At 46.8% G+C, this 23,970-nt stretch overlaps 1 protein-coding gene across 1 annotated transcript in view; it reads left to right on the top strand.

The window, feature by feature from the left end:
* GARNL3 (GTPase activating Rap/RanGAP domain like 3) overlaps positions 1 to 19,434 on the top strand; it is a 30,954-nt gene extending 11,520 nt beyond the window's left edge. The window contains exons 10-27 of the mRNA XM_032233419.1: positions 558 to 666; positions 2,199 to 2,244; positions 3,494 to 3,600; positions 3,929 to 4,044; positions 4,176 to 4,280; positions 4,845 to 4,919; positions 5,918 to 6,029; positions 8,202 to 8,300; positions 8,634 to 8,747; positions 8,944 to 9,119; positions 10,300 to 10,458; positions 11,261 to 11,327; positions 11,565 to 11,672; positions 11,932 to 12,050; positions 15,253 to 15,388; positions 16,210 to 16,419; positions 16,653 to 16,767; positions 18,422 to 19,434. Coding sequence (XP_032089310.1) covers positions 558 to 666; positions 2,199 to 2,244; positions 3,494 to 3,600; positions 3,929 to 4,044; positions 4,176 to 4,280; positions 4,845 to 4,919; positions 5,918 to 6,029; positions 8,202 to 8,300; positions 8,634 to 8,747; positions 8,944 to 9,119; positions 10,300 to 10,458; positions 11,261 to 11,327; positions 11,565 to 11,672; positions 11,932 to 12,050; positions 15,253 to 15,388; positions 16,210 to 16,419; positions 16,653 to 16,767; positions 18,422 to 18,626 — 2,178 coding nt within the window. The 3' untranslated portion in view covers positions 18,627 to 19,434. The remainder of the gene's footprint in view (positions 1 to 557; positions 667 to 2,198; positions 2,245 to 3,493; positions 3,601 to 3,928; positions 4,045 to 4,175; positions 4,281 to 4,844; positions 4,920 to 5,917; positions 6,030 to 8,201; positions 8,301 to 8,633; positions 8,748 to 8,943; positions 9,120 to 10,299; positions 10,459 to 11,260; positions 11,328 to 11,564; positions 11,673 to 11,931; positions 12,051 to 15,252; positions 15,389 to 16,209; positions 16,420 to 16,652; positions 16,768 to 18,421) is intronic.
* Positions 19,435 to 23,970: the final 4,536 nt, after the last annotated feature.

Below are 23,970 nucleotides of genomic sequence, written 5' to 3'. Positions count from 1 at the left end.
GAGGGGGCCAGAGCCGTCTAACAGTTATCAGCTGCCTTCAGAGTCAGACATCAGTGGGGCAAAAGAACAGCTGGAGCCTGTTCCCAGTGTGTGCATGCGCAGAGTTGCCAGACAAAGGGAACAGCTAAAGAATAGAGGTCAACTTGGGAGTAAAGCCACAGGTGGACGGTGAATGGCCCCTCCCAGAGGAAACAAAAGAGGAGCGAAAGGGGAGTGGAGTTTGCAGGAGGCAATCATGACCCAAATAGGTAACATCCTCAGTGCTAGAAAGGAGTGGAGTTTGGTCTCTGCTTATTTATATTTGCCACTTGTCTATAAAAAGAGAGCAAACTCATTCCCAATGAAATGACACTGATGATGTTATCTAATTGGGTCATGAGATGTCTGCAAGAAAACAGGTTTGTGATTTTTTTTTTTTTTTTTGCCTTCTTGTCTATTTAATATATACAATTACAAAGCCATCTTTACATATTGGGTAGGAAGCCCGGGAGATGAAAACCAAGACTAACGCCAGTAGGGAATCCAACACTAAGATCTATTTGATTCTTCTTTTGCAGGTAGAAAGGAAGAGACACATCGGAAATGACATTGTCACCATCGTGTTCCAGGAAGGAGAAGAAACGTCACCGGCTTTCAAACCATCCATGATCCGTTCTCACTTTACGCGTATCTTTCCCTACAATCCTGGATTTGCTACTCATGTTTGCTGTTTTGTCCTTTAGAACAGATCTATTTTTTTTAACTTTCCCTCCGAGGTTTAAAAGGGTGCTGTCAAATCCCGGAGAAATCCGGAGATTCAGGAGTTCAAATGAGTATAAACGTTTATTGCAAATTTAAGGTCTCTACAAAAATCTGACCAACTAACAGTTAAGGGAAATGAGCTGGAGATAAGAAAGGCATTCAGGGTGGTGTTTGTGGCCCGTACCAGCGGAGCTGGCAGCAGATTCAGACAGTGAGGAGGGTTGGGGAGGAAGATGGGCAGTCCTGGAGTCTGGGGAAGGCTCGGAGGAGGGCTCTGTGTCGGAGGCAGAGAGGAGGCCAGAGCTCATTCATTCATTCATTCATTCGTGCATTTATTAAATTTATAGGCCGCCCAATCCCAGAGGACTCCGGGCGGCTTACAACGAAAGAAGAAAAAAAGAAAAGCAAAATAAGTAAAAAAATAGTTTAAAATTCACAACACACATATGCTCTAATCGGGGCTGGACCTTAACACTAAGGTCAACAGCCCCAGGCCTGCCGGAACAGCCAGGTTTTAACGGCTTTCCTGAAGGCCATGAGAGCTGTATGCAGTTATCGACTGCCTTTGGAGACATCAGTGAGGCAGAAGAACAGCTGGAGCCTGTTCCCAGTGTGCGCATGCACAATTGCCAGATGAAGGGAACAGCTAAAGAACAGGGGTCGACTTGGGAGTAAGGCCACAGGTGGACAGTGAATGCCACCCCCCCCCCAGGAAATAAAAGAGGAGCAAAGGGGGAGTGAAGTTTGCAGGAGACAATTAGTTCCCTTCATTGGTTTGTGACTCTCTGAGACTCTTTGCCAGGTTTTGCAGATACCGGCTTGGCAGCTCTCCAAGCCAGATAAGGCCTGTGACTGTAAATCCTCCCTTTGCTGGATGTGAATGAGCAGAATTCACAGCCAATTAAGAAAGGGGTTTTTTGTTGGGAGTTTGCTTCATGCTCTTGGGAAGCCTCGGTGGGAACAGGTAGGCTGGACCTAGCTCTCTTGTGGGCACACAGGAATTCATGACTATTGACGCATTTAACTCCTCCCTTGGGCTCAGCTTGATTATCTTCTACAAGTCCTTCCTTGGTATCACAGGTGGAACACCAATACATATTTTGAAACACGCAATAATTGGATTTCAAACGAGACTCAAGTGGGCTTCTTCAACATGGAAGCTGGAATTAGTTAAATTACTTCCAAGTAGATTTTTGTTGTACGTTTGGGGGCTTACCGGGACCGAGGAAACTACACTCTATCTTGTGTTTTTACATTTGTAATTATGATCAGCTCGGGTGCCATTGGAGTGTAGTTTGATACCCTGGTTGAACATTTCAGTGCCTTGCTGAATTGGATCTTTAATTTCGGCCAAAAATCTGCTGAGGTTTAGGGGGGGAGCAGGGGAAGAGAGCCGTTACAAAATACGATCCCCTGACTTAATAACTGGAAATCGGTATCCTTAACTAACTCTGCAGATATTTTTGCCTTAGTGCGATACAATAAACAAAGCGATAGCTACAGGTAGGTGTTAACACTGCTCCAACTACTCCTTCCTAAAGCAGTAGCACTTATATGCCGCTTCACAGTCCTTTTACAGCCCTCTCTATGCCGTTTGCAGAGTCAACCTCTTTCTCCCAACAATCTGGGTCCTCGTTTTTCCAACCTCAGAAGGATGGATTGAGCCATATGAGAATCGAACTGCTGGCAGCCGGCAGAATTAGCCTGCCATACTGCATTGTAACCACTGTACTACCAAGGCTCTTAGATAGATGCAGACATATGGATAGATATAGACAGAGAGATGGCAATAGATATAACACTTAGACTTATATACTGCTTCGTAGTGCTTTACATCCCTCTCTAAGTACTTTACATAGTCAGCCTTTCCCCCCCGCCCCCCCAACAGTCTGGGTCCTCATTTTACCGACCTTGGAAGGATGGAAGGCTCAGTCAACTTTGAGTCGATGAGAATCAAACTGCTGGCAGTCAGCAGTGTTAGCCTGCAATACTGCATTCTAACCACTGGGAGGGGGAGAAGGAAGGAAGGAAGGAAGGAAGGAAGGAAGGAAGGAAGGAAGGAAGGGAAATAGTAATAGCATTTAGACTTACACTATAATACTGCATTTTAACCACTAGGAGGGAGGGAGGGAGGGAGGGAGGGAGGGAGGGAGGGAAGGAAGGAAGGAAGGAAGGAAGGAAGGAAGGAAGGAAGGAAGGAAAATAGTAATAGCATTTAGACTCACACTATAATACTGCATTTTAACCACTGGGAGGGAGAGAAGGAAGGAAGGAAGGAAGGAAGGAAAATAGTAATAGCACTTAGACTTACACTATAATACTGCATTTTAACCACTGGGAGGGAGAGAAGGAAGGAAGGAAGGAAGGAAGGAAGGAAGGAAGGAAGGAAGGAAGGAAGGAAAATAGTAATAGTACTTAGACACACTATAATACTGCATTCTAACCACTACACCACCATGGCAAGAAAGAAAAGGAGGGAGGAAAGGTAGGAAGGAAGGAAGGAGAAAGGGAGGGAGAAAAAGAAGGAAGGAGGAAGAGAAGGAAGAAAGGAACGAAGAAGAAAAGCGAGGGAAAGGAGGGAGAGAAGCAAGCAATAGCAATAGCTCTTACACCTATATCCCACTTCATAGCACTTTGCAGCCCTCTCTAAGCGGTTTACAGAGTCTGCATCTTGCCCTCCAACAATCTGGATCGTCATCAGGTTGTCATTCTCTCTTTCCTTCTCTCCCTTCTTTCTCTCCCACCATCGTAGGCTGAAAATTTTTTCCGAAGAAAGCGTGCCCCTCTTTGGACCCCCGCTTCCGTCCCCGCCGGTCTTCACCGACCACCAGGAATTCAGGGATTTCCTTCTGGTAAAATGTAAATATTAAACATTCCTCCAACTTCAGCTTAATCTCGGCATCAAGGTTTCCTTTCCTGAAATTGCCTTCACAAAAACTGGCATAATAAATAATTGTACATAAATCTCCAAGGGAGAAAATAAATCCGAAAGGGTGTGAAGCTCCCAGCTTCTGTAATAAATACTCTTCATTTCTTCCATAGATAACAGCAGTTCTGTAATGGATAGTGTCAATCTATACTGTCGGGTCTTAATGAAATAAATAATAAAATAATAAATGATAAAATAGAATTTTAAAAAAAACCCTGTCTTATTTTTGGAGAAACATGGTCTTCTCTTTTGGTGCAGTGATCAATGGGGAGAAAGCCACTTTGGAAACACCGACTTTCGCTCAGAAGCGACAACGGACACTTGACATGTTGATTCGCTCCTTGTACCAGGATCTGATGCCGGATATGCACAAGGTGAGCTCCGCCCTGCCCGGGGGGGGGGGGAACACCCTGAGGTTATCTAGCCCAACCCGCTGCTCCGATCCCATCTTGGAAATGCCCAAGCTGTCCCAAGACGCCAACCCCTTTCTTCAACTGGTTTCTAGAACATGCTGAACCGGAGGTCCTTCAGCGACGTTTTGCCCGAATCCCCCAAATCAGCGCGGAAGAAAGAAGAAGCTCGCCAGGCGGAATTTGTTCGGCTTGGCCAGGTGTGTGTTGACGGGTGAGAAGGTGCGGTGGGTTTTTTTTTAAATCAGGTGTAGGACAGGCCTTCAGGTGCTTTTCGGAATAGGTTGACCCCCTCCCCTCTTCTCTGGAACAGTCCGCTAGATATTGGCAGGGGTGGACTTCAAAAATCTCAGCAAGGGGTTCTCTGCCTGGATGCTGGGTGGGCGTGGCTATGGTGGGCGTGGCCTCACCGATCTCCTGCACCGCGGCCAGGCGTCTCGTTTTCAGCTTCCCCAGGCTCCGGAGGCTGGCCTTGCGCCTCCGGGAGGGCGAAAACGGCTTTCCATTTCTTGCCACGGTTGTTGAGTGAATCACCGCAGTTGTGAAGTGAGCGGCCCGGTTGTTTAGCGAATCTGTCCCCCCTCCCCCCGGTCGACAAAAAGGGATCACTTGATCCCAGGAACCATCGTCAATTTAAAGCCAGATACCAAGCATTTTACCTTTATCTTACATGAGAAACACAAGCAGACAAGCGGAATTCTACTTTATCGTAATGCTACCTTAACGGAATGTTGTTGTTGTTGTTGTTGTTGTTTCCTTTGAAGGCCCTCAAACTGAAAACCATTGTGAGGGGGGACGCCCCGACTATTTTAGCCACGACCAGCCTCTGTAAAAAAGAGGTGAGTGAATCGTTTGGTGTGGGGGGGGCGGTGATAACCTTTGCAAGGAGGAAGACGCTGGTCTTCGAACAAGATCAAACTGTTTTCGGTACCAAACCCATTGGATCTTTTGCAGAGTTCAGAGGAATGTCGTAAAAACGGTTGCCCAGAGTTAAGACTTTGCTCTTAAATTTTAAATTTTTTATTTTTATTTTTATTTTCTTTGTCTTCTTTCTTGTTCTGTGTAAGCCGCCAGGAGTCCTCCGGGATTGGGTGGCCTATAAATCTAATAAATTAAATTAAATTAAATTAACAAACCAATGTCCCTTTTTATTTGGAATGTTTGGGGCCATGGTATTCCTTGGTAATGAGGAGGGTGAAGAATTCTAAAGCAACACACTGCCTTAATTTCCATGGTGCCCTTTCTTTTTTCTTTTTCTCTTTCTCTTTTTATCTCTCTCTCTGTCTCTCTCTGCCTTTTCTCTGTGTGTGTGTCTGTCTCTTCTTTTGTGTCTTTGTCTTTGTCTCTCTCTCTCTTTCTCTTTCTGTCTCTCTTTCTCTTTTTGTCTCTCTGTCTCTTTCTGCCTCTTTGTCTCTTCTCTTCTTCTCTTTCTGTTTCTGTCTGTCTCTCTCTCTCCTTTTGTCTCTGTATTTTCTCTCTCTCTCCTTTTTTTCATTCTCTGTCCCTCTTTCTATCTGTCTCTCTTTCTGTCTCTCTTTCTCTCTTTCTCTTTTTGTCTCTCTGTCTCTTTCTGCCTCTCTCTTTGTCTCTTCTCTTCTTCTCTTTCTGTTTCTATCTTTCTCCTTTTGTCTCTCTGTATTTTCTCTCTCCTTTTTTTTCATTCTCTCTGTCCCTCTTTCTATCTCTGTCTCTCTTTCTGTCCCTTTCTTATTCTGTATCTCTCTTTGTCTTTTTCTCTTTGTGTTTCTTTCACTGTGTCTCTCCTTCTCTCTCTCCCTCTCTCTGTCTCTCTGTCTCTGTCCATCCACTCACCATCCATAATTGCATTCTTCTGCAGCCCTGGGAGTCGCAATGCTTCTGCAGCAATTTCCCGCATGAAGTCATTTGTGCGGATTCCTGGGGACAGTCCCTGCTTGTCTCAACAGATGTTGGTGTCTTTCTGTTAGACGGTGAGTAAACCACCCCACGGCGGTGAGAATGTCTGCACCTGGCCTCACCCCACTGCCTTCCCCCTTTTGGAAACAAATGGATTTTAACTGAATTTCTGCTTTTAAAGTGCCCTAGAGAGTCTCAAGGGACGCGGTGGCTCAGTGGCAAAGACGCTGAGCTTGTCGATCAGAAAGGTCGGCAGTTTGGCAGTTCGAATCCCTAGCGCCGTGTAACGGAGTGAGCTCACGTTACTTGTCCAAGCTTCTGCCAAGCTAGCAGTTCGAAAGCACGTAAAAAAATGCAAGTAGAAAAATAGGAGCCACCTTTGGTGGGAAGGGAACAGCGTTCCGTGCGCCTTTGGCGTTGAGTCATGCCGGCCACATGACCACGGAGGCATCTTCGGACAGCGCTGGCTCTTTGGCTTTGAAACGGAGATGAGCACCGCCCCCTAGAGTTGAGAAAGACTAGCACATATGTGCGAGGGGAACCTTTAACTTTACCTTTTAGAGAGCTCTCAGCAAAAACCTTTCTGGGGAGGTTTTTCATTCTCATTTAGAGAACTGCTTTCCTTTCAGTCTATTTCCTGAAAATGTAACTGTCAGTCTTTGGCTTCAACCCCGGATAGAAATATAACACAGCTAGTATCCTTCTGCTTCATGCCTTTTTAAAAAGAAAAAAAGAAAAGAAAATAAATTAGGGACCTTTTGCTATAGAAAAGATATTCAATCATTTTATGAAATGTGTGTGTGTGTGTGTGTGTGTGTGTGTGTGTGTGTGTGTATTTGTGCTGATAAATAAATAAAGGGAGACTAGTATAGATCTATTTCAAGCTATTTAGCTCTCATCAGCTAGCCATACCCTTACTGGGAATCGAACCTGTGCTGTCTTGCATCTCACCTTTCACCCCAGCACAGCTGGTAAGGAGTCGAACTCTGTGGCTTAGTGGTTAACACATCTGCCTAAGATGCAAGACAGCACAGGTTCGATTCCCAGTAAGGGTATGGCTAGCTGATGAGAGCTAAATAGCTTGAAATAGATCTATACTAGTCTCCCTTTATTTTTTTATCAGCACAAATACAACAAAACAACACACACACACACATACATACACAAACACACACACATATATATATGCAAAATATCACTTATGCATCATCACGAAATCTCCAGAACTGTAAAGCCTGCATACTTGAAATTTGGCACATATGTTCCTCTTGGCTTCTAGGTTCTCGCTAAGAAAGGATTTGTTGAAATGACCATCAGATCATTAATATTTCTTATACAGTAATTAACACACTCTGATGCTAAGGAGTTCTACTCTCCCTCCCCACCTGAAAAGAACTCTGTTCCAACTGCCAGTTGCCTCATATTCCGTTACCATTAGTTCAAACTGGCAGACGTTCCATTCCTTCACTCAGGAGCAGTCTGGGGCTCCTAATAGTACTAAACACCTGTAACTCACCAAAATGTCTATGCCTTCCACCTATGGAAGTGCTTCCGGACTCAAGGGAGCCAGAGCGATATTCCCTTATGAGTTTCAATCACCGACTACCATGAAAGCCAACGGATTGAACTGAAGTGAATCGGATTTCTCCTGCATTGCCTGATCACAAAGTTCCATTGTGAAGCATTGGTATCCAGCTAGTATCAAATAAACAACATGCTTAAATGCTCTCTGAGCTTGGTTGTTTTGTTGCAAACATTTCACGATTCAACTAGGTAGCGTCATCAGTGTTACAGAAGCAAACCCCGCTCCCTTCTGTCACTGAAGATGTTACCTTGATTGGTCATGAAACCTCTCCAAGAAACCAACCAAGCTCAGAGAGCATTTAAGCATTTAAGGACCCTACAGTTCTTCTCCTCTTCCTCCTCTTCTCTCCTCCTCCTTCTCTTCCTCCTCCTCCTTCTGCTGCTGCTGCTGCTGTCTATAAACCCCGCTCCCTTCTAGTACTGATGATGTTCCTTAGTTGGGTCATGAAATGTCTGGAATAAAACAACCAACCTCAGAGAGCACCAAGGACCCCATAGTCCTCCTCCTCTTCCTCCTCCTCCTCCCCTGAAAACCCCGCTCCCTTCTAGCAGTGAAGATGTTATCTAGTTGGGCCATGAAACATCTGCAAGAAAACAGCTCAGCTCAGAGAGCACTGAGGATGTTCCAGCGGTTCCAATGCTCTGCAACCTTCCTTTTCCAGATGGACAGCCTCCCGTCCCAGTGTTCGATAAAACATTACAGATCAAACAGATGCACGTCCTGGAAACATTGGACCTCCTAATCACCAGAGTAGACAAAGGTAAGAAGCACCACTGAGCTATTTGGGAGACTTAACATTCCCCAGCATCATAAGACAGAACTAAGGAACAGAGCTGTGTTTCGTTCCCGCAACGTGCAGAATTTTCATCAGCATCCAGGACCAAAACGTCCTGCAACAGCGGAATTCCTCTGTTTTTCTGGTTTTGAGGACCCGTGTGTGTGTGTGAGAGAGAGGGGGGGGTGTTTCTGTGTGAGTGGCCAGCAAGGGTGTCCGTGCAACGCCATTCGCCCGAGCAGCGTGCATGCGTGCTGATCAGGGCCCTTGGGATGAGGTAGCCCTCTTGACGTGCTTGCTTGCCCTTCTGTCCGGTAGGGAAGGAGGCACGCTTGCTGGTCTTCAGACTGAAAGCCCTATGGAAAAGCATCGAAGCGAAATCAACTAGGAGTAAAAGTGATTGCCGGGAAAACAAATTGGAGAAAACCAAAGGTATTGCGGACGTTTCTGATCGGAAATAAAACCATGATTCCCGAATTAGTAGTTTTGATCAAGCCACCGGGCCTGTCTGTGGGAGGGGCTGTCACAAAGACCCGGGGGTTAGGCTATTTTAAGCTTAATATATAAGCTTATATGTTTGTTTGTTTGTTTGTTTGTTTGTTTGTGTGTGTGTGTGTGTGTCCTCCAGGCTGCCATCTCTACGCCATCAATACTCACCACAGCAACGAACTGCGGATCATCGTCGCGATTCGAAACAAGCTGCTTCTCGTCACCCGGAAGTTCAGGCGGTGGGAGACTCTGAACGGTGCCCCCTTGGCTTCCCCCCAGTCCGAATCCCCCGTAGAGGAGTTCCAATACATCAGGGTAGGTTCGTCATGGCCCACCAGCAGCCAGCAGAGCTGGCGGCAGATTCGGACAGTGAGGAGGTTGGGGAGGAAGATGGGCCAGTCCTGGAGTCTGGGGAAGGGTTTGAGGAGGGCTCTGTGTGGGAGGCAGGGAGGGGGCCAGGGCCGTATGGCGGTTATTAGACATCAGTGAGGCAGAAGAACAGCTGGAGCCTGTTCCCAGTGTGCGCATGTGCAGAGTTGCCAGACAAAGGGAACAGCTAAGGAACAAGGGTCGACTTGGGAGTAAGGCCACAGGTGGATGATGAATGGCCCCTCCCAGAGGGAATAAAAGAGGTGCGAAAGGGGAGTGGAGTTTGCAGGAGACAATTAGTTCATTCTTGCCAAGTATTGCGGCGTCTGAAAGATATCGGCCTGGCCACTCTCCAAGCCTGATAAATTTCGGTAATTGTGAACTATTTTGAAAGGCTGTGGGAGAGGAAAGACTTTGCTGGAGAGGAATTCACTGTCAAGTAAATAAAAGGAGTTTATTGGGACGAGGACCCAGCTTTGTGCTACTGGGGGAGCCTAGGTCAGAACAAGGTTTGAGGTAAAGCCTCAGCAGATGAGCTGCCGAGCTGAGATAAAACAATGACAGATGTGCGAGTCCGGTGTTTCCCAACCTTGGCAAATTTTAAGTTGTGTGGGCTTCAATTCCCAAAATTCCCCAGCCAAGCCTGGCTGACTTCCAGACCTATTAAAGTTGTTAAAGTTGAGGAACAAGGTTGATAGTCAACCAATAGCAGAGAATCTTTGTAGCTCAGGGTTGAACTGTGGGATCCTTGATGCCCTCTGAGCTTGGTGTCAACTGTCCAGTTGGTGAATCCAGAAAAAGCAGTCATCATCATCTTTTAACTACCCCATAATCCCTTGTGGGCAAAGGAATGGAGCTTACAGAGTGCTTTAATGGCCAGATACTCTTCCTGTCGCCAGCGCGGAGTTTTGTTCGGCAGATATATTCTCTCTGTCTTGAGATGGAGAGAGCTCTTTCAATTCTTTTGGAAACACCAAAAACATTACAAAGAATAAGAAATCCATTTAGACGGACATCCTTAACTTGTCTGTGCTGGTCTTAATATTCAGCATTTTTTGTTTTGGCTTCTCCCTGCCAAATTTCACAGTCCCCTTTTTTTTCGTGCCTTCTGACTTTTCCGACACAGGAAATCTGCTTATCCGATCCTCCTGTGGTCATGACATTGGTGGATGGACCCACCGGCGAAAACGACAACCTGATCTGCGTGGCCTACCGACACCAGTTTGACCTGGTCAGCGAGAGCACGGGCGAGTGCTACCGAATGCACAACGTTGACGCGAGCAGGGTAGGTCCAAGTAGAGAGTCCGGAATTAGTTTCGCATCAGAAGATCCTTGTCTTGAGAATCGGAGGGGGGAAGAAACCCAGGTATTTTTCCCGGGAGTCCAATAGTAATGGGAACATTGTGCCACGGTGGCGCAGTGGTGAGAGTGCAGTACTGCAGGCTACGTCCGCTGACTGCTGGCTGCCTGCAATTTGGCAGTTCGGATCTCAACAAGCTCAAGGTTGACTCAGCCTTCCGTCCTTCCGAAGTGGTTAAAATGAGGAGCCAGATTGGTTTTTTTTTTGGGGGGGGGGCAACAGGCTGACTGTAAATTGCTTAGAGAGGGCCGTAAAGCACTGTGAAGCGGTCTATAAGTCTTAAGTGCTATTGCATCCAGTTTTGGTCGCCATGATATTAAAAAAAGAGGTTGAGACTCTAGAAAGAGGGCAGAGAAGAGCAACCAAGATGATTAGGGGACTGGAGGCTAAAACACACGAAGAACAGGTGTAGGAGTTGGGAAAGTCTAGTGAAAAGAAGGACTTGGGGGGGGGGGGACATGATAGCAATGTTCCGATATCTCAGGGGCTGCCACTAAGAAATCTATTCTCCAAAGCAACTGAAAGCAGGACATGAGGCAATGAATGGAAACTAATGAAGGAAAGAAGCAATTCCAGCTTCAGCGGGGACACGAAACAATCGGGAAAGACAATTCTATATAGTTTCTGGAAGATAGAGGGGAGATCAGGGAAAGGAGAGATCCTTGCACTGGGTGGCAGTCAGCCTGGCCTCCAGTTTGCCCACTATCCTTGCCCACTATCATTGCAGGTTAATTTTGTTGCAGCTATTGATGTATATGAAGACGGAGAAGCCGGACTGCTTCTGTGCTACAATTGTAAGTACCGTTTTCTGCTCGGAAGCTCCGAAAAGCAGAGCCTTCTTTGGGCTTCGACCTCCTGTTTTTATTCAGTCCAGTTCTCCTCCTCCTCCTCCTCCTCTCCTCCTCCTCCTCCTCCTCCTCCTCCACCTCCTCCTCCACCACCACCACCACCACCACCACCACCACCACCTCCTCCTCCTCCTCCTCCTCCTCCTCCTCCTTCCACTGTTGTTTCTTCTGTCGTTGTTGCAGATGTTTGCTATTACCGCAAAGTGTCTCCCTTCAACGGGGGCACAGCGTTGGCCCAGCCCCTGGCCTCGGACTACCATTTCAGCTGGAACCAAGTTCCTTACGCAATCGGTAAGAAAACCCAAGTGACTTTCAGCTGGGCTGGGTTGTCCAGGAGCACATCTGGACAGCTTGAGAAATGCTGGGTCTGAAACAGCCTTCTAGGTTATCTTCTTCATCAACATTCCTTTTAAAAAAATATATACATTTTTTATTTTTAAATATACATCCATATTGTATCAGTCACATTAATCCAATTCACAATAACAATATTAGTAATCTCTATCACATTTCTCCAACGTACCTAACCTTCTTCCACTCTCTCCTGCAGTTTGCGCCTTCCCTTACATCTTGGCCTTCACTACCGACTCCATTGAGATCCGGTTGGTGGTGAACGGCAACCTGGTTCATACAGCTGTGGTCCCAGCCTTGCAGCTGGTGGCATCCAGGGTAAGGAGATCTTGATCTGCCACATCAAGTTCCTTTGGTGGCTGTCCTCACCATTTGGAGTTAAGCTATGAGATACCCCTGTTTCCCTGAAAATAAGACCTTTTTTAGATTTTAGATTTTATTTAGCATTTATAGGCCGCCCTTTTCCCTGAGGGGACTCAGGGCGGCTTACAATAGTAAGGGAAGGGGAGTGAAAGACAAAATACAGAAAAAAAAATGTGAAATAACTAAAAAGTACTAAAACACAACATTCACTCAGCATTCGGGAGGGGCAGAAGAGTTTATCCCCAGGCCTGACGGGCTAGCCAGATCTTGAGGGCTGTACGGAAGGCCTGGACTGTGGTCAGGGTACGAATCTCCACGGGGAGATTGTTCCATAGCGTCGGAGCAGCAACTGAGAAGGCTCTCCTCCGGGTGGTCGCCAGTCGGCACTGACTGGCGGATGGAATACGGAGGAGGCCCGCTCTATGCGATCTGATGGGACGCAGGGAGATTATTGGCAGGAGGCGGTCTCTCAGATAGTCAGATCCACTACCATGGAGCGCTTTATGGGTGGTAAGTAAGACCTTGAATTGCACCCGGAGATCTACAGGCAGCCAGCGCAGCTCGCGGAGGATAGGTGTTATGTGGGCGAACCGAGGTGCGCCCACAATCACTCGCGCGGCCGCGTTCTGTACTAGCTGAAGTCTCCGGGTGCTCTTCAAGGGCAGCCCCATGTAGAGCACATTGCAGTATTCCAGCTTAGAGATCACAAGGGCTCGAGTGACTGTCGTGAGAGCCTCCCGATTCAGGTAGGGCCGCAACTGGCGCACCAGGCGAACCTGGGCAAATGCCCCCCTGGTCACAGCCGATAGATGGTGATCAAAACTCAGCTGTGGATCCAGGAGGACTCCCAAGTTGCGGACCCTATCTGAGGGGTATAAGTTTTGTCCCCCCAGCCTGATTGATGGTACGGTGGTCAAATTATTGGGAGGAAAACACAACAGCCACTCGGTCTTGTCTGGGTTGAGCACCAGTTTGTTTGCTCTCATCCAGTCCTTAACAGCTTCCAGACCCTGGTTCATCACGTCCACCGCTTCATTGAGTTGGCACGGGGCGGACATATACAATTGTGTATCGTCCGCATATTGGTGATACTTTATCCCGTGCCTCCGGATGATCTCGCCCAGCGGTTTCATGTATATGTTAAATAGGAGGGGGGACAAGACCGACCCCTGTGGCACCCCATATGTTAGGGGCCTCGGGGACGATCTCTGCCCACCCACCAACACCGACTGCGACCTGTCCGAGAGGTAGGAGGAGAACCACTGCAAGACAGTGCCGCCCACTCCCACCTCCCGCAGTCGTCGCAGAAGGATACCATGGTCGATGGTATCGAAAGCCGCTGAGAGGTCAAGGAGAACCAGGATGGACGCAAAGCCTCCATCCCTAGCTCTCCAGAGATCATCGGTCAATGCGACCAAAGCGGTTTCTGTGCTGTAACCTGGTCTGAAGCCGGACTGGAAGGGGTCAAGATAGTTTGCTTCCTCCAAGGTACGCTGAAGTTGGAGGGCCACCACTTTCTCAACAACCTTCCCCACATAGGGAAGGTTGGAGACTGGACGGTAGTTATTAAGAACAGCTGGATCCAAAGACGGTTTCTTCAGAAGGGGTCTCACCACCGCTGCCTTAAGCTCGGTGGGGAAGTGCCCCTCCCGAAGAGATGCCACAACAACCGCTTGGATCCAGCCTCGTGTCACCTCACTGCTGTTGGCAACCAGCCAGGAGGGGCACGGGTCCAGTACACAAGTGGAGGTACTCACAGCTCGCATAGCCTTGTCCACATCCCCAGAGGCAACTTCCTGAAACTCAACCCAGAGATGGTTTGCCAAGTCTTTCCCCTGTGTCTCAGCTGGCTCTGCAAGAGTGGAGTCCAGGTCCGCTCGAAACCGGGCAACTTTGTCCGCCAAGAACTGAACATGATAATGTTCCCTGATAATAAGCCCTCCCCGGGGGAAACATAACTAGGGTAGACTAGCAAAAGTAAGGGAATAAGAAATGATACTAAATTATATTTGGGTTGGCGGAAATACCATCACAAGGAAACATCAACTGAGTTTTGAAATATACACCAACAAACAATAGAAAAAGAAAGGGAAAGAGGAGGAGAGAATGAAAGGAAGATGGGGGAAAGAAGAAAGAGATAAGGAGAGGAGGATGGAAGGGAGAGAAAGAGAAGGAGAGAGGGTAGGAAGGGGAAGAGGAGGAGTAGGAGAAAGGGAAGGGAAGAAGGAAGGGAAAGGAAATGAGGATTGATGGGAGAGAAAGAGAAGGAGAGAGGGTAGGAAGGGGAAGAGGAAGAGTAGGAGAAAGGGAAGGGAAGAAGGAAGGGAAAGGAGTGGAGGATTAAAGGGAGAGAAAGAGAAGGAGAGAGGGTAGGAAGGAGTAGAGGAAGAGTAGGAAAAAGGGAAGGGAAGAAGGAAGGGAAAGGAGTGGAGGATTGAAGGGAGAGAAAGAGAAGGAGAGAGGGTAGGAAGGGGAAGAGAAAGAGTAGGAGTAGGAGAAAGGGAAGGGAAGAAGAAAGGGAAAAGAGAGGAGGAAGGAAGGAAGTAGAGAAGGAAGGGAGAAAAGAAAGAGAAAACAAGGTGTTACAATAGGTGGAAGGGATGGCAAATAAAGCAACCCAAACTGAACATTATAACTTATTAAATGAAATAATAAATGTATAAGAACGATAAATGTAAAGAAGAATAACAATTATGTGAATGTATACTTAAAATAGTATGTAAGAGAATAAAAAAATAAAAAAATCTTTGAAAAAAAAAGTTTTTAAAAAAGCCCACCCCAAAAAATAAGCCCCCCCCAAATATTTAAATGTATGCGCAGCTGGGCCAAGGCACCCGAAGGGTAGAGAAGAAGAACAACTAAGAAAACAGGGTCGACTTGGCAGTAAAGCCACACTTTGGAGGTGATTGGCCCCTCCCAGAGGAAACAAAAGAGGAGCGAATGGGGAGGGGGCTTTTGCAGGAAACAATTCGTTCCTTTGGTCGTTTCAAGAGTGGAAAGTTCTGTTTGTGACTATAAGAGACTCTGTGCCAAGTTTTGCCTTGCCCTGCATTTGGAAACTAGTTATCTGGCAGCTGTCCAAGCAAGATAAGGTTCGTGTGGATAAACATTCCTCAGAAAGTCTGTTTGCCAAGCCTCAATTCACTTCTCCTTCCAGTCAGATATCTACTTCATAGCTGCCACGGCAGTGAGCGAGGTGTCCAACAGCAGCTCGAAGGAGACCAGCTCACCCGGATCCCCCCAGACGCCTTCCGTCCAAGAAAATCTCATTTTCTCCCCTTCTGCAACAGAAGGTAAGGAAACTGGGCTGGAGGCCATTGATTGGCTGATTGCTAAAGCGTCGTTCCTTTCCGAAATCCATTCCAAATATTGGGCTTTCTGTTTTACCCCATCCTAGAGGGACGTGGTGGTCCAGTGGCTAAGACACTGAGCTTGTCGATCAGAAAAGGTCGGCAGTTTGGCAGTTCGAACCCCTAGCGCTGCATAACGGAGTGAGCTCTCATTCCTTGTTCCAGCTTCTGTCAACCTAGCAGTTCGAAAGCACATCAAAAATGCAAGTAGAAAAATAGGAACCACCTTTGGTGGGAAGGTAACAGCGTTCCGTGCACCTTTGGCATTGCGTCATGCCGGCCACGTGACCACGGAGACATCTTCAGACAGCACTGGCTCTCCGGCTTTGAAACGGAGATGAGCACCACCCCCTAGAGTTGGGAACAACTAGCACATATGTGTGAGAGGAGCTAAATGCTGAAGGCGCACGGAACGCTGTTCCCACCAAAGGTTGTCCCTATTTTTCTACTTGCATTTTTGACATGCTTTCAAACTGCTACGTTGGCAGAAGCTGGGACAAGTCACAGGAGCTCACTCCGTTACGTGGCGCTAGGGATTCGAACTGCCAAACTGCCGCCCTTTCTGATCGACAAGCTCAGCGTCTTAGCCACTGAGCCACCGCATCTCCTATCCTTATCTTTAGTTACTCTTATTGTTGGGGGTCACGAAACAAGCAGTTGTAAGTCAAGAATTACCTGGAACGTTTGGTTGACCGATCAGCTCTTTGGCCAACTATCTTGAACCACGTTGGGTGGCATCAACCCTCTTCCCTTCCTCCACTCAGGTGAAGCTCTGTGCAGGAATATCTACAAAATCCCCCTCAGCAATCTGGTTGGCCGGAGCATCGAGCGCCCGCTCAAGTCCCCCATGGTGCCCAAAGTCATCACCACCCCGACCTCATCTGGCGTGTCCTCGATTCTGGTGGCCCCTTCCCTCTCCTTGTCGCGGATAGAGATCAAAGAGATTGCCAGCAGAACTCGTAAAGAATTACTCGGTAAGGACTGTGAGAACCCGGGCTTTTCCGAATCATCCACCGAACGGGACTTTTGAGACCAACTTCGAGGCTGGGCCTCTGCATAAAAAAAGTTCTTAGGTTGCATTATAAAAATGAATCGGATCGATCAGACTAGAGCTGGAAGGGGACCTTGGAGGTCTTCTAGTCCAACCGCCTCCTCAAGCAGGAGATCCTATACAATTTGAACAGATGCTCTTTCCCGGTTTCTCCAGGTCTCTTAAATGCTCCTCCTTCAAAGTCTGAAGGTGGCCCCAAGCAGAAGAAGCTTCCATCAAAACAATCAGATCCTCCCAAACAGGGAACTCTACGCTCCTCCAGCAGCGACAGGTAAACAGCGACTGACAGGAGAGAGAGTTGGGGTTGAGGCTATAAGCCTGCACTCTGAGCTTGGAAGACGCATTTATCTCAAGGCGACTATTCCGATTTGATGTTTCTGTGATGGCTAAAACCTTTTTAAGATCAATAGAATAGTGTAGAGTGGAGTGGAGTGGAGTAGAATAGAATATGAATTTAGAATAGAGTAGAGTATACTTTTAGAAGAGAATAGAGTAGAATGGAATATGAATTCAGAATAGAATAGAATATGAATTTAGAATAGAATAGAATATGAATTTAGAATAGAATAGAATATGAATTTAGAATAGAATAGAGTAGAATATGAATTTAAAATAGAAATAGAATATGAATTTAGAATAGAGTGGAGTAAAACAGTATAGAATAGGAATTTGGAATAGAGTAGAATAGAATAGAATAGAATATGAATTTAGGATAGGATAGGATATGAATTTAGGATAGAATAGAATATGAATTTAGAATAGAAATAGAATATGAATTTAGAATAGAAATAGAATATGAATTTAGAATAGAGTAGAGTAGAATATGAATTTAGAATAGGATAGGATATGAATTTAGGATAGACTAGAATATGAATTTAGAAAAATAGAATATGAATTAAGAAAAATAGAATATGAATTTAGGATAGAATAGAGTGGAGTAGAATGGTATAGAATATGAATTTAGAATAGAGTATAAGTTTAGAAGAGAATAGAGTAGAATAGAATATGAATTTAGAATAGAATAGAATATGAATTTAGAATAGAATAGTAGAATATGAATTTAAAATAGAAATAGAATATGAATTTAGAATAGAGTGGAGTAGAACAGTATAGAATATGAATTTGGAATAGAGTAGAATAGAATAGAATAGAATAGAATATGAATTTAGGACAGGATAGAATATGTTAGAAAAATAGAATATGAATTTAGAAGAGAATAGAGTGGAGTAGAATGGTATAGAATATGAATATGAATTTAGTGTAGTTTAAGTTTAGAAGAGAATAGAGTAGAATAGAATATGAATTTAGAATAGAGTCGAGTAGAATAGAGTAGAATATGAATTTAGAAGACAACTTTATTGTCATTTTAAATGTACACTAATCAGCATACATTAAAAGGAAATTTCGTTGCATTCAACTCTCAAAAGACAAGCTTTATGCACACGCACATACACATACACACGCATAATATGACACAGAGAAACATCACAGTCTAGTTCGAATATATACATGGCGGGGGGAGGGGGAAGAATCCTGCAAATTTAAAACACGGAACAAAGCCATTACAGAATCTATCAGTCCTGCTACAGATGCTTCGTAACTTCCTCCCAGAGGTAAGAAACAGAAACAAGCCGTGAAGTTCTGTGGGCGTGGCTTGGTGGGCATGGCTTGGTGGGCGTGGCAGGGGAAAGTTACTGCAAAATCCCCATTCCCTCCCGATCAGCTGGGACTCGGGAGGCAGAGAATAGTGGGGGTGGGGCCAGCCAGAGGTGGTATTTGCTGGTTCTCCGAACTACTCAAAACTTCCGTTACCGGTTCTCCAGAACTGGTCAAAACCTGCTGAATACCAACTCTGCCGGGAAGGTGATCGCGTACTGCTACAACCCACCCACCCCTCTTCCCCGTTTCTGCTTTCCTCTCCCCAGGCTTGTTGTAACCTCCTTTGAGAGCCCTTCTGAAGAGCCCCCCTTCTCTACCGGTTCGGACGTTGACCCTGTCCCACTGGAGGAGGAGGAGCAGGAGCAGGAGGAGAAAGAGGAGGAGCAGGAGGAGAAGGAGCAGGAGGGCCAGCCCAGCGCTCGCTTCCAACTTGGGGCCTCCTTTGACGAAGGTGTCATTGACTTGAAGTGAAGACAGCTGGGAACGGCCCCTCTTTGCACGCACTCGCCCCCTCCCCCCCCTCCGTTCTCTGCCATTGGCCCCCCCACCCCAATTTTGTACAGCTCTCTTAAAACGGTATCCATCACAGCCAAAAGTCCTAGTAATGTTAGAAGTGATCACCGCATGCAGCCCAAGAGAGGAGCCCAGGGATCCAACTCGGGATGCCTGAATTGTTTCAGTCGATCGATTGATTGAACAAGAGGCCAGGGGTGTGGGTGTGTATGCGTGTGTATAGTCTTTTGGGTGACAAGAGAGCGGTCACCCAATTTTTTTGTGGTGTTGTTGTCGGAAAAAAATCTAGGTGAAGGATCGGAGGCGTTTTAATCAGTGAATTGATTAAACCTCTACATTTTCACACGGCACATGGATTTCGAGGAACAGACTGCTGACAGTTCAGGGGTGGGGCAAGTCCGAAGCGCCTCCTCCCTTCATGGCAACGACCAACAGCCATGTTCCCTTTCTCCATCAGCGCTGGAGAATGGTGATGACCTTGGACAGGCGTGGAGATTGTCCCCAGATTAGGAGATCAGAATGGAAAGAATGGAGAAGCAGCGAGTCATTGCAATCTGCCCTACGAGGAAGATCCTAGAAGCATCTGGCTTGTTGCTGTAGGGCGTAGGCTGCTGTACCCGAACATCACAATCCCAAGGTGTATTAGTGTGTGGAGTTGCCTCTCCCACCCCTCCAAATCCTGCACTTGACTGCCAAACTAATGGGATCAGAAGGGAGGGATTATTAGCAAACGATGGTCGAGCCCTCTTTACTCAGTCAAATGCTTTTGCACACTCAAAAGATTTGATTGTGCATTCTTGAAATAGCTTTTTGATCTGATCTGGGGGAGGGAAGAAATCTGGAATTCTTTAATTTAAAAAGGTGTGACAGAATAACAGAGTTGGAAGGGACCTTGGAGGTCTTCTAGTCCAACCCCTCCCCTGCTCAAACAGGAGAGCCTATCCCATATTTAGACAAACGGTTGTCCAATCTTGTCTTCAAATCTTCCAGGGGTGGGGCGCCCACAGTTTAACTCCCTTCCCCACCCCCAAATATATAACTCCTGTCCACTTAACGACGGTTGCTTCTACTTAGGAAAAAATCTTCTCGAGGAACCTGATCCATTGCACACACAAACCTGAGAGTTCTTTTAAACCATAAGCTTTTCCTCTTTGGTTGCAACAGATAGGAAGAAGAGAGCTGTCTTAAGCTGAATGTCTGTTCTTCCCCTTCCTGCTTCATTTTGATTCATGGATAAATGTTTATCTATCCCCACATTTCTGCCAAGTAGAAAGAAGAGGTTAGATAGAGCATAAAGCTGTTCCTTTATCCATCTCCGAAAAATACTGCAATCCATCTCTTAGGATGAGTGGTTTTTCCTAGCGACTATGAATTGATTGGCCAAAGAGTTTAAACTTCAAGGTGGCCACTGTGATAAGAGCTGCCACTGGGACCCAGTAAACAGCTTTTAGCTTTTTCAAAAGAGACAAAGAAATCTTGCAAGAGACACCATATCTCCAGGGTATGGGCACTTGTTCTGACCCCAGCAGCACAAAACCGGGTCCCCGTCCCAATAAACCCCTTTTATTTCATTGACAGTGAATTCCTCTCCAGCAAAGTCCTTCCTCTTCCCACAGTCTTTCAAGATAATTCACAATTACCGAAGTTTATCGGGCTTGGAGAGTGGCCAGGCCGATATCTTTCAGACGCCGCAATACTAGGCAAGAATGCAGGAAGGAACTAATGGTCTCCTGCAAACTCCCCTCCCCTTTCTCCCCTCTTTTATTCCATCTGCTGGTTTATTTATGTGTATTTATTTATTTATTGCCCCCCCCCCAAAAAAATCGGCCAAAAAGCAATACTTCCAAGTAACAATCCCCTTCCGAGAACCAAATAATTTCCTTTTGACCATGGGAGATGTCTTATTTTTATTTTTTTTCAGTTTAGAACCGTATCATTGTCTTAGCTTTCCTGAATGTCCAAATATGGAACAGAATACTGTATAACAGAGTTGGAAGGGGCCTTGGAGGTCTTCTAGTCCAACCCTCTATTCAGGCAGGAAACCCTATTCCATTTCAGACAAATGGTTATCCAACATCTTTTTAAAAACGTCCAGTGTTGGAACATTCACAACTTCTGGAGGCCAGTTGTTCCACTGGTTAATTGTTCTCACTGTCAGGAAATTCCTCCTTAGTTCTAAGCTGCTTCTCTCCTTGATTAGTTTCCACCCATTGCTTCTTGTCCTGCCTTCTGGTGCTTCGGAGAATAGCTTGACTCCCTCTCCTTTGGGGCAGCCCCTGAGATATTGGAAGACTGCTATCATGTCTCCCCTAGTCCTTCTTTTTATTAAACTAGACAGACCCAGTTCCTGCAACTGTTCTTCCTATGTTTCAGCCTCCAGTCTCCTAATTATCTTGGTTGCTCTTCTCTGCACTCTTTCTAGAGTCTCAACAGTTTGTCAGTTTCCCTCCTTCCCGTGCAACGTCTATTCTGAGATTAGAGTGAAGCAGGTCTAGGAAGGGATTCCCAACCTCTGGGTGTGGTGATCTCCAGATTGCAACCCTTCCTGGAGTGGATCCTCCACTCCGCCTTCAATCTCCTACCTCCTTTGCCCACCAAGGTTCCATGATCCAGATTCCCCCGGCCTTCGCCCAATTGCCTTATATTTTCTCATTGGACGGAGCAGTTAAATCCATCTTGGGCAGGGTAGCTATATAGAAGCGAACCCGTTGGATTGTTTCACCTGCCCCACTCTTCCCAGGGGGCCTGGTCTCTGCTAGGTTAAAAACCTCTCATACTTGGCTGGTGGGAAACGAGCTGCTGGATTTCTAGATTGAATAGAAGAGCGTCGATTGGGTTGGGTTTGAAGGTTCACCCTACATGAAATACGGTGGGAAAAGGAAGCAAGTCAGGCCACTAGCTGATCGATGCAGATCTTCCTTTTCTGAGGACACAGATGTCCATTCCCCACGTCTTCCCAAAAACGGCCAGTCGGCAAGGCGAGGACCGGTGCACAACGAAACGTCGAACCTGCCGTTGCGTCCCGAACCCATTCTAATTTCTAACCGGCTTGCGGGTCAGTGGCGCTGAACCAGGCACATCCCTTCCCCTTGCTGAAGGAGCCAGCTGGGGACGATGGGAGCTGGAATACACAGCCCCTCTGGGAAAGGGGCCCAACCTTCAGAAAAGTCCCAGGGAGAAAGAAGCTGGGATGAGGGACGGAGGGAAGGGTGCAACAAGCTCCGTAGGGTTGCCAAGACTGGGGCAGAAATAGACTCAGTGGCGTTTGGAATTTCTTTTGAATGTAGCATTTCTTCGTTGTTGGTATTTATGCGCTTTATTCGCTGAGAAGGACGCGTGTGTTTGCTGGAGACGATGAGGCACTTGCATTTCTGCTTTGGTGAAAATCATCCTGCCCCCCTCATTCTCTCGGCCAGCCCTTCTTCGTTTCCCAAAAGAGCATTTTTATTTTGTGTTTTGTTTTCATTTCGGGAAAAGCAGGGTGTACTCTTGCTGCTGCAAAATCTGGCCGGGAGGAGAGCCAGGATGCTTGTTGTGAATTTAGCTGAATGATTCTTTACGTGTCGCTCCCATTCTGCCGTGCGGTGTGTTCTCTTCTGCCTCGAGGGTTGTGCACCGCTGACAATTGTTCAATCAAAGGTCTTCCAGGCAGGCTAGGTTGAGAAGATTCGAGTGCACACATAGGAAGCTTTGAAACACTGTTATAACCATTTCCACTCTAGATTTGTAGCTCTTGGTTGCGCTGTGGGGGTGTTTCGGTGCTCTCTGAGCGTGGCGGTTTTGCGCGCAGGCGTTTCGTGACCCAGCTAGGTAACATCATCAGTGCAAACCCCAACCCCCCCCCCTTCTAAGCACTGATGATGTAACCTAGCTGGGTCACGAAACGCCTGCGAGCAAAACAACCAAGCTCAGAGAACACCAAAGACTTCACCAGGTCAACTCGTCTTCAATTTTGTTTCTTTTTGTGCCTTTTGAGTCGGTCTCGACTCCTGAAAACTACCCGGAGGAGTCCGGGTAGTTTTCCTCGGCAAAATGTCAGAACTGGGTTGCCCCCCACTTCTTCCCAGGGCTGAGAGAGAGAGAGAGAGAGTAACTGGCCCAAAGTCACCCAGTTGGCTTGGCATCTAAGGCAGTCTAGAACTCCCGGCCTCCTGGTTTTTCTAGCCTGATGCCTTACCCTCTGCCCCAAAACTGGGTCTCCGTTGCTGGTGCTCAGCACTTTGACCGCAAATTTGCCACGCTTTTTTTAACACTTCCAAAAAAAGAGAGGCGCCCTTGTGATGCCTCCAATTTAAATGTTGCCTTGAAGCTGAGTCTCCCAATGGAAAAAAAAAAGTGCCCCCTCCCATGAACTGGGAAACCTGCTAATCCTCCCCCCTACCATTTTCATGGTGAAAAATGGTGCTGTATTTGTGTAATAAGGGACGCGGTAGCTCAGTCGCTAAGAGGCTAAGCGTGTCGATCAGAAAGGTTGGCAGTTCGGCGGTTCGAATCCCTGGCGCTGCGTAACGGAGTGAGCGCCCGTGACTTGTCCCAGCTTCTGCCAACCTAGCAGTTTGAAAGCGCGTAAAAATGCAAGTAGAAAAATAGGGACCCCCTTCGATGGGAAGGGAACAGCGTTCCGTGCACCTTCGGCACCAGCCACATGACCACGGAGACGTCTTCGGACAGCGCTGGCTCTTCAGCTTTGAAACGGAGATGAGCATCCCCCCCCCCCCCCGCGAAAGGCAATGACTCTATCTAATATTCTCCCAGCCATGGCAAATTCTGATTTTCTTTTGCCGTGGCTTGGAGGCTGAAGCCTCTTAGGTCAAACTTTGCGGTCTTCCTGCTGAAAAGAGAAGCAGGATTAAAATCCGCAGGAAGGGGTTTGTACTTGATTCCATGCTGAAGTTTATTTCCTATAGGCCAGGCAAGGTTTTCTGCTGGCCCAGGAGCTGCATTTACAAATTGTAGGTGACAGTTGATCACTAATGAAAGAATGTGCAATCAGAGTGGTGGGTTATGGTTTTTTTTTTTTTAAAGAAAGGATGATCTGCGCTTCGATTTTTCATGTACATCCTAGCGGGGAGGGGGGTGTTTGAGGCAAAGGGTCAGTCCCCAGAGTCTTCTGGCTCACGAGAACATTTTTTTTTCTTGCCGCTTAAAACTGAAGGGGTCGTAGCGTTTACTACACCCATTTACTACGCATTTACTCCTTTTCCGCTTTGCCTCCCGACAAATGGGATTTACTCTTCGAACGACAAAACCAGATTGAACCTCCACCGGGCCTGGCACCTGTTCAAGTGACAAGCCTCTTCCT

The sequence above is a fragment of the Thamnophis elegans genome, chromosome 16, assembly GCF_009769535.1.
Source record: "Thamnophis elegans isolate rThaEle1 chromosome 16, rThaEle1.pri, whole genome shotgun sequence".
Classification (NCBI taxonomy): domain Eukaryota; kingdom Metazoa; phylum Chordata; class Lepidosauria; order Squamata; family Colubridae; genus Thamnophis; species Thamnophis elegans.
The sequence above is the reverse complement of the archived record's forward strand: the minus strand, read 5'-3'. Positions and strand labels throughout refer to the sequence as shown.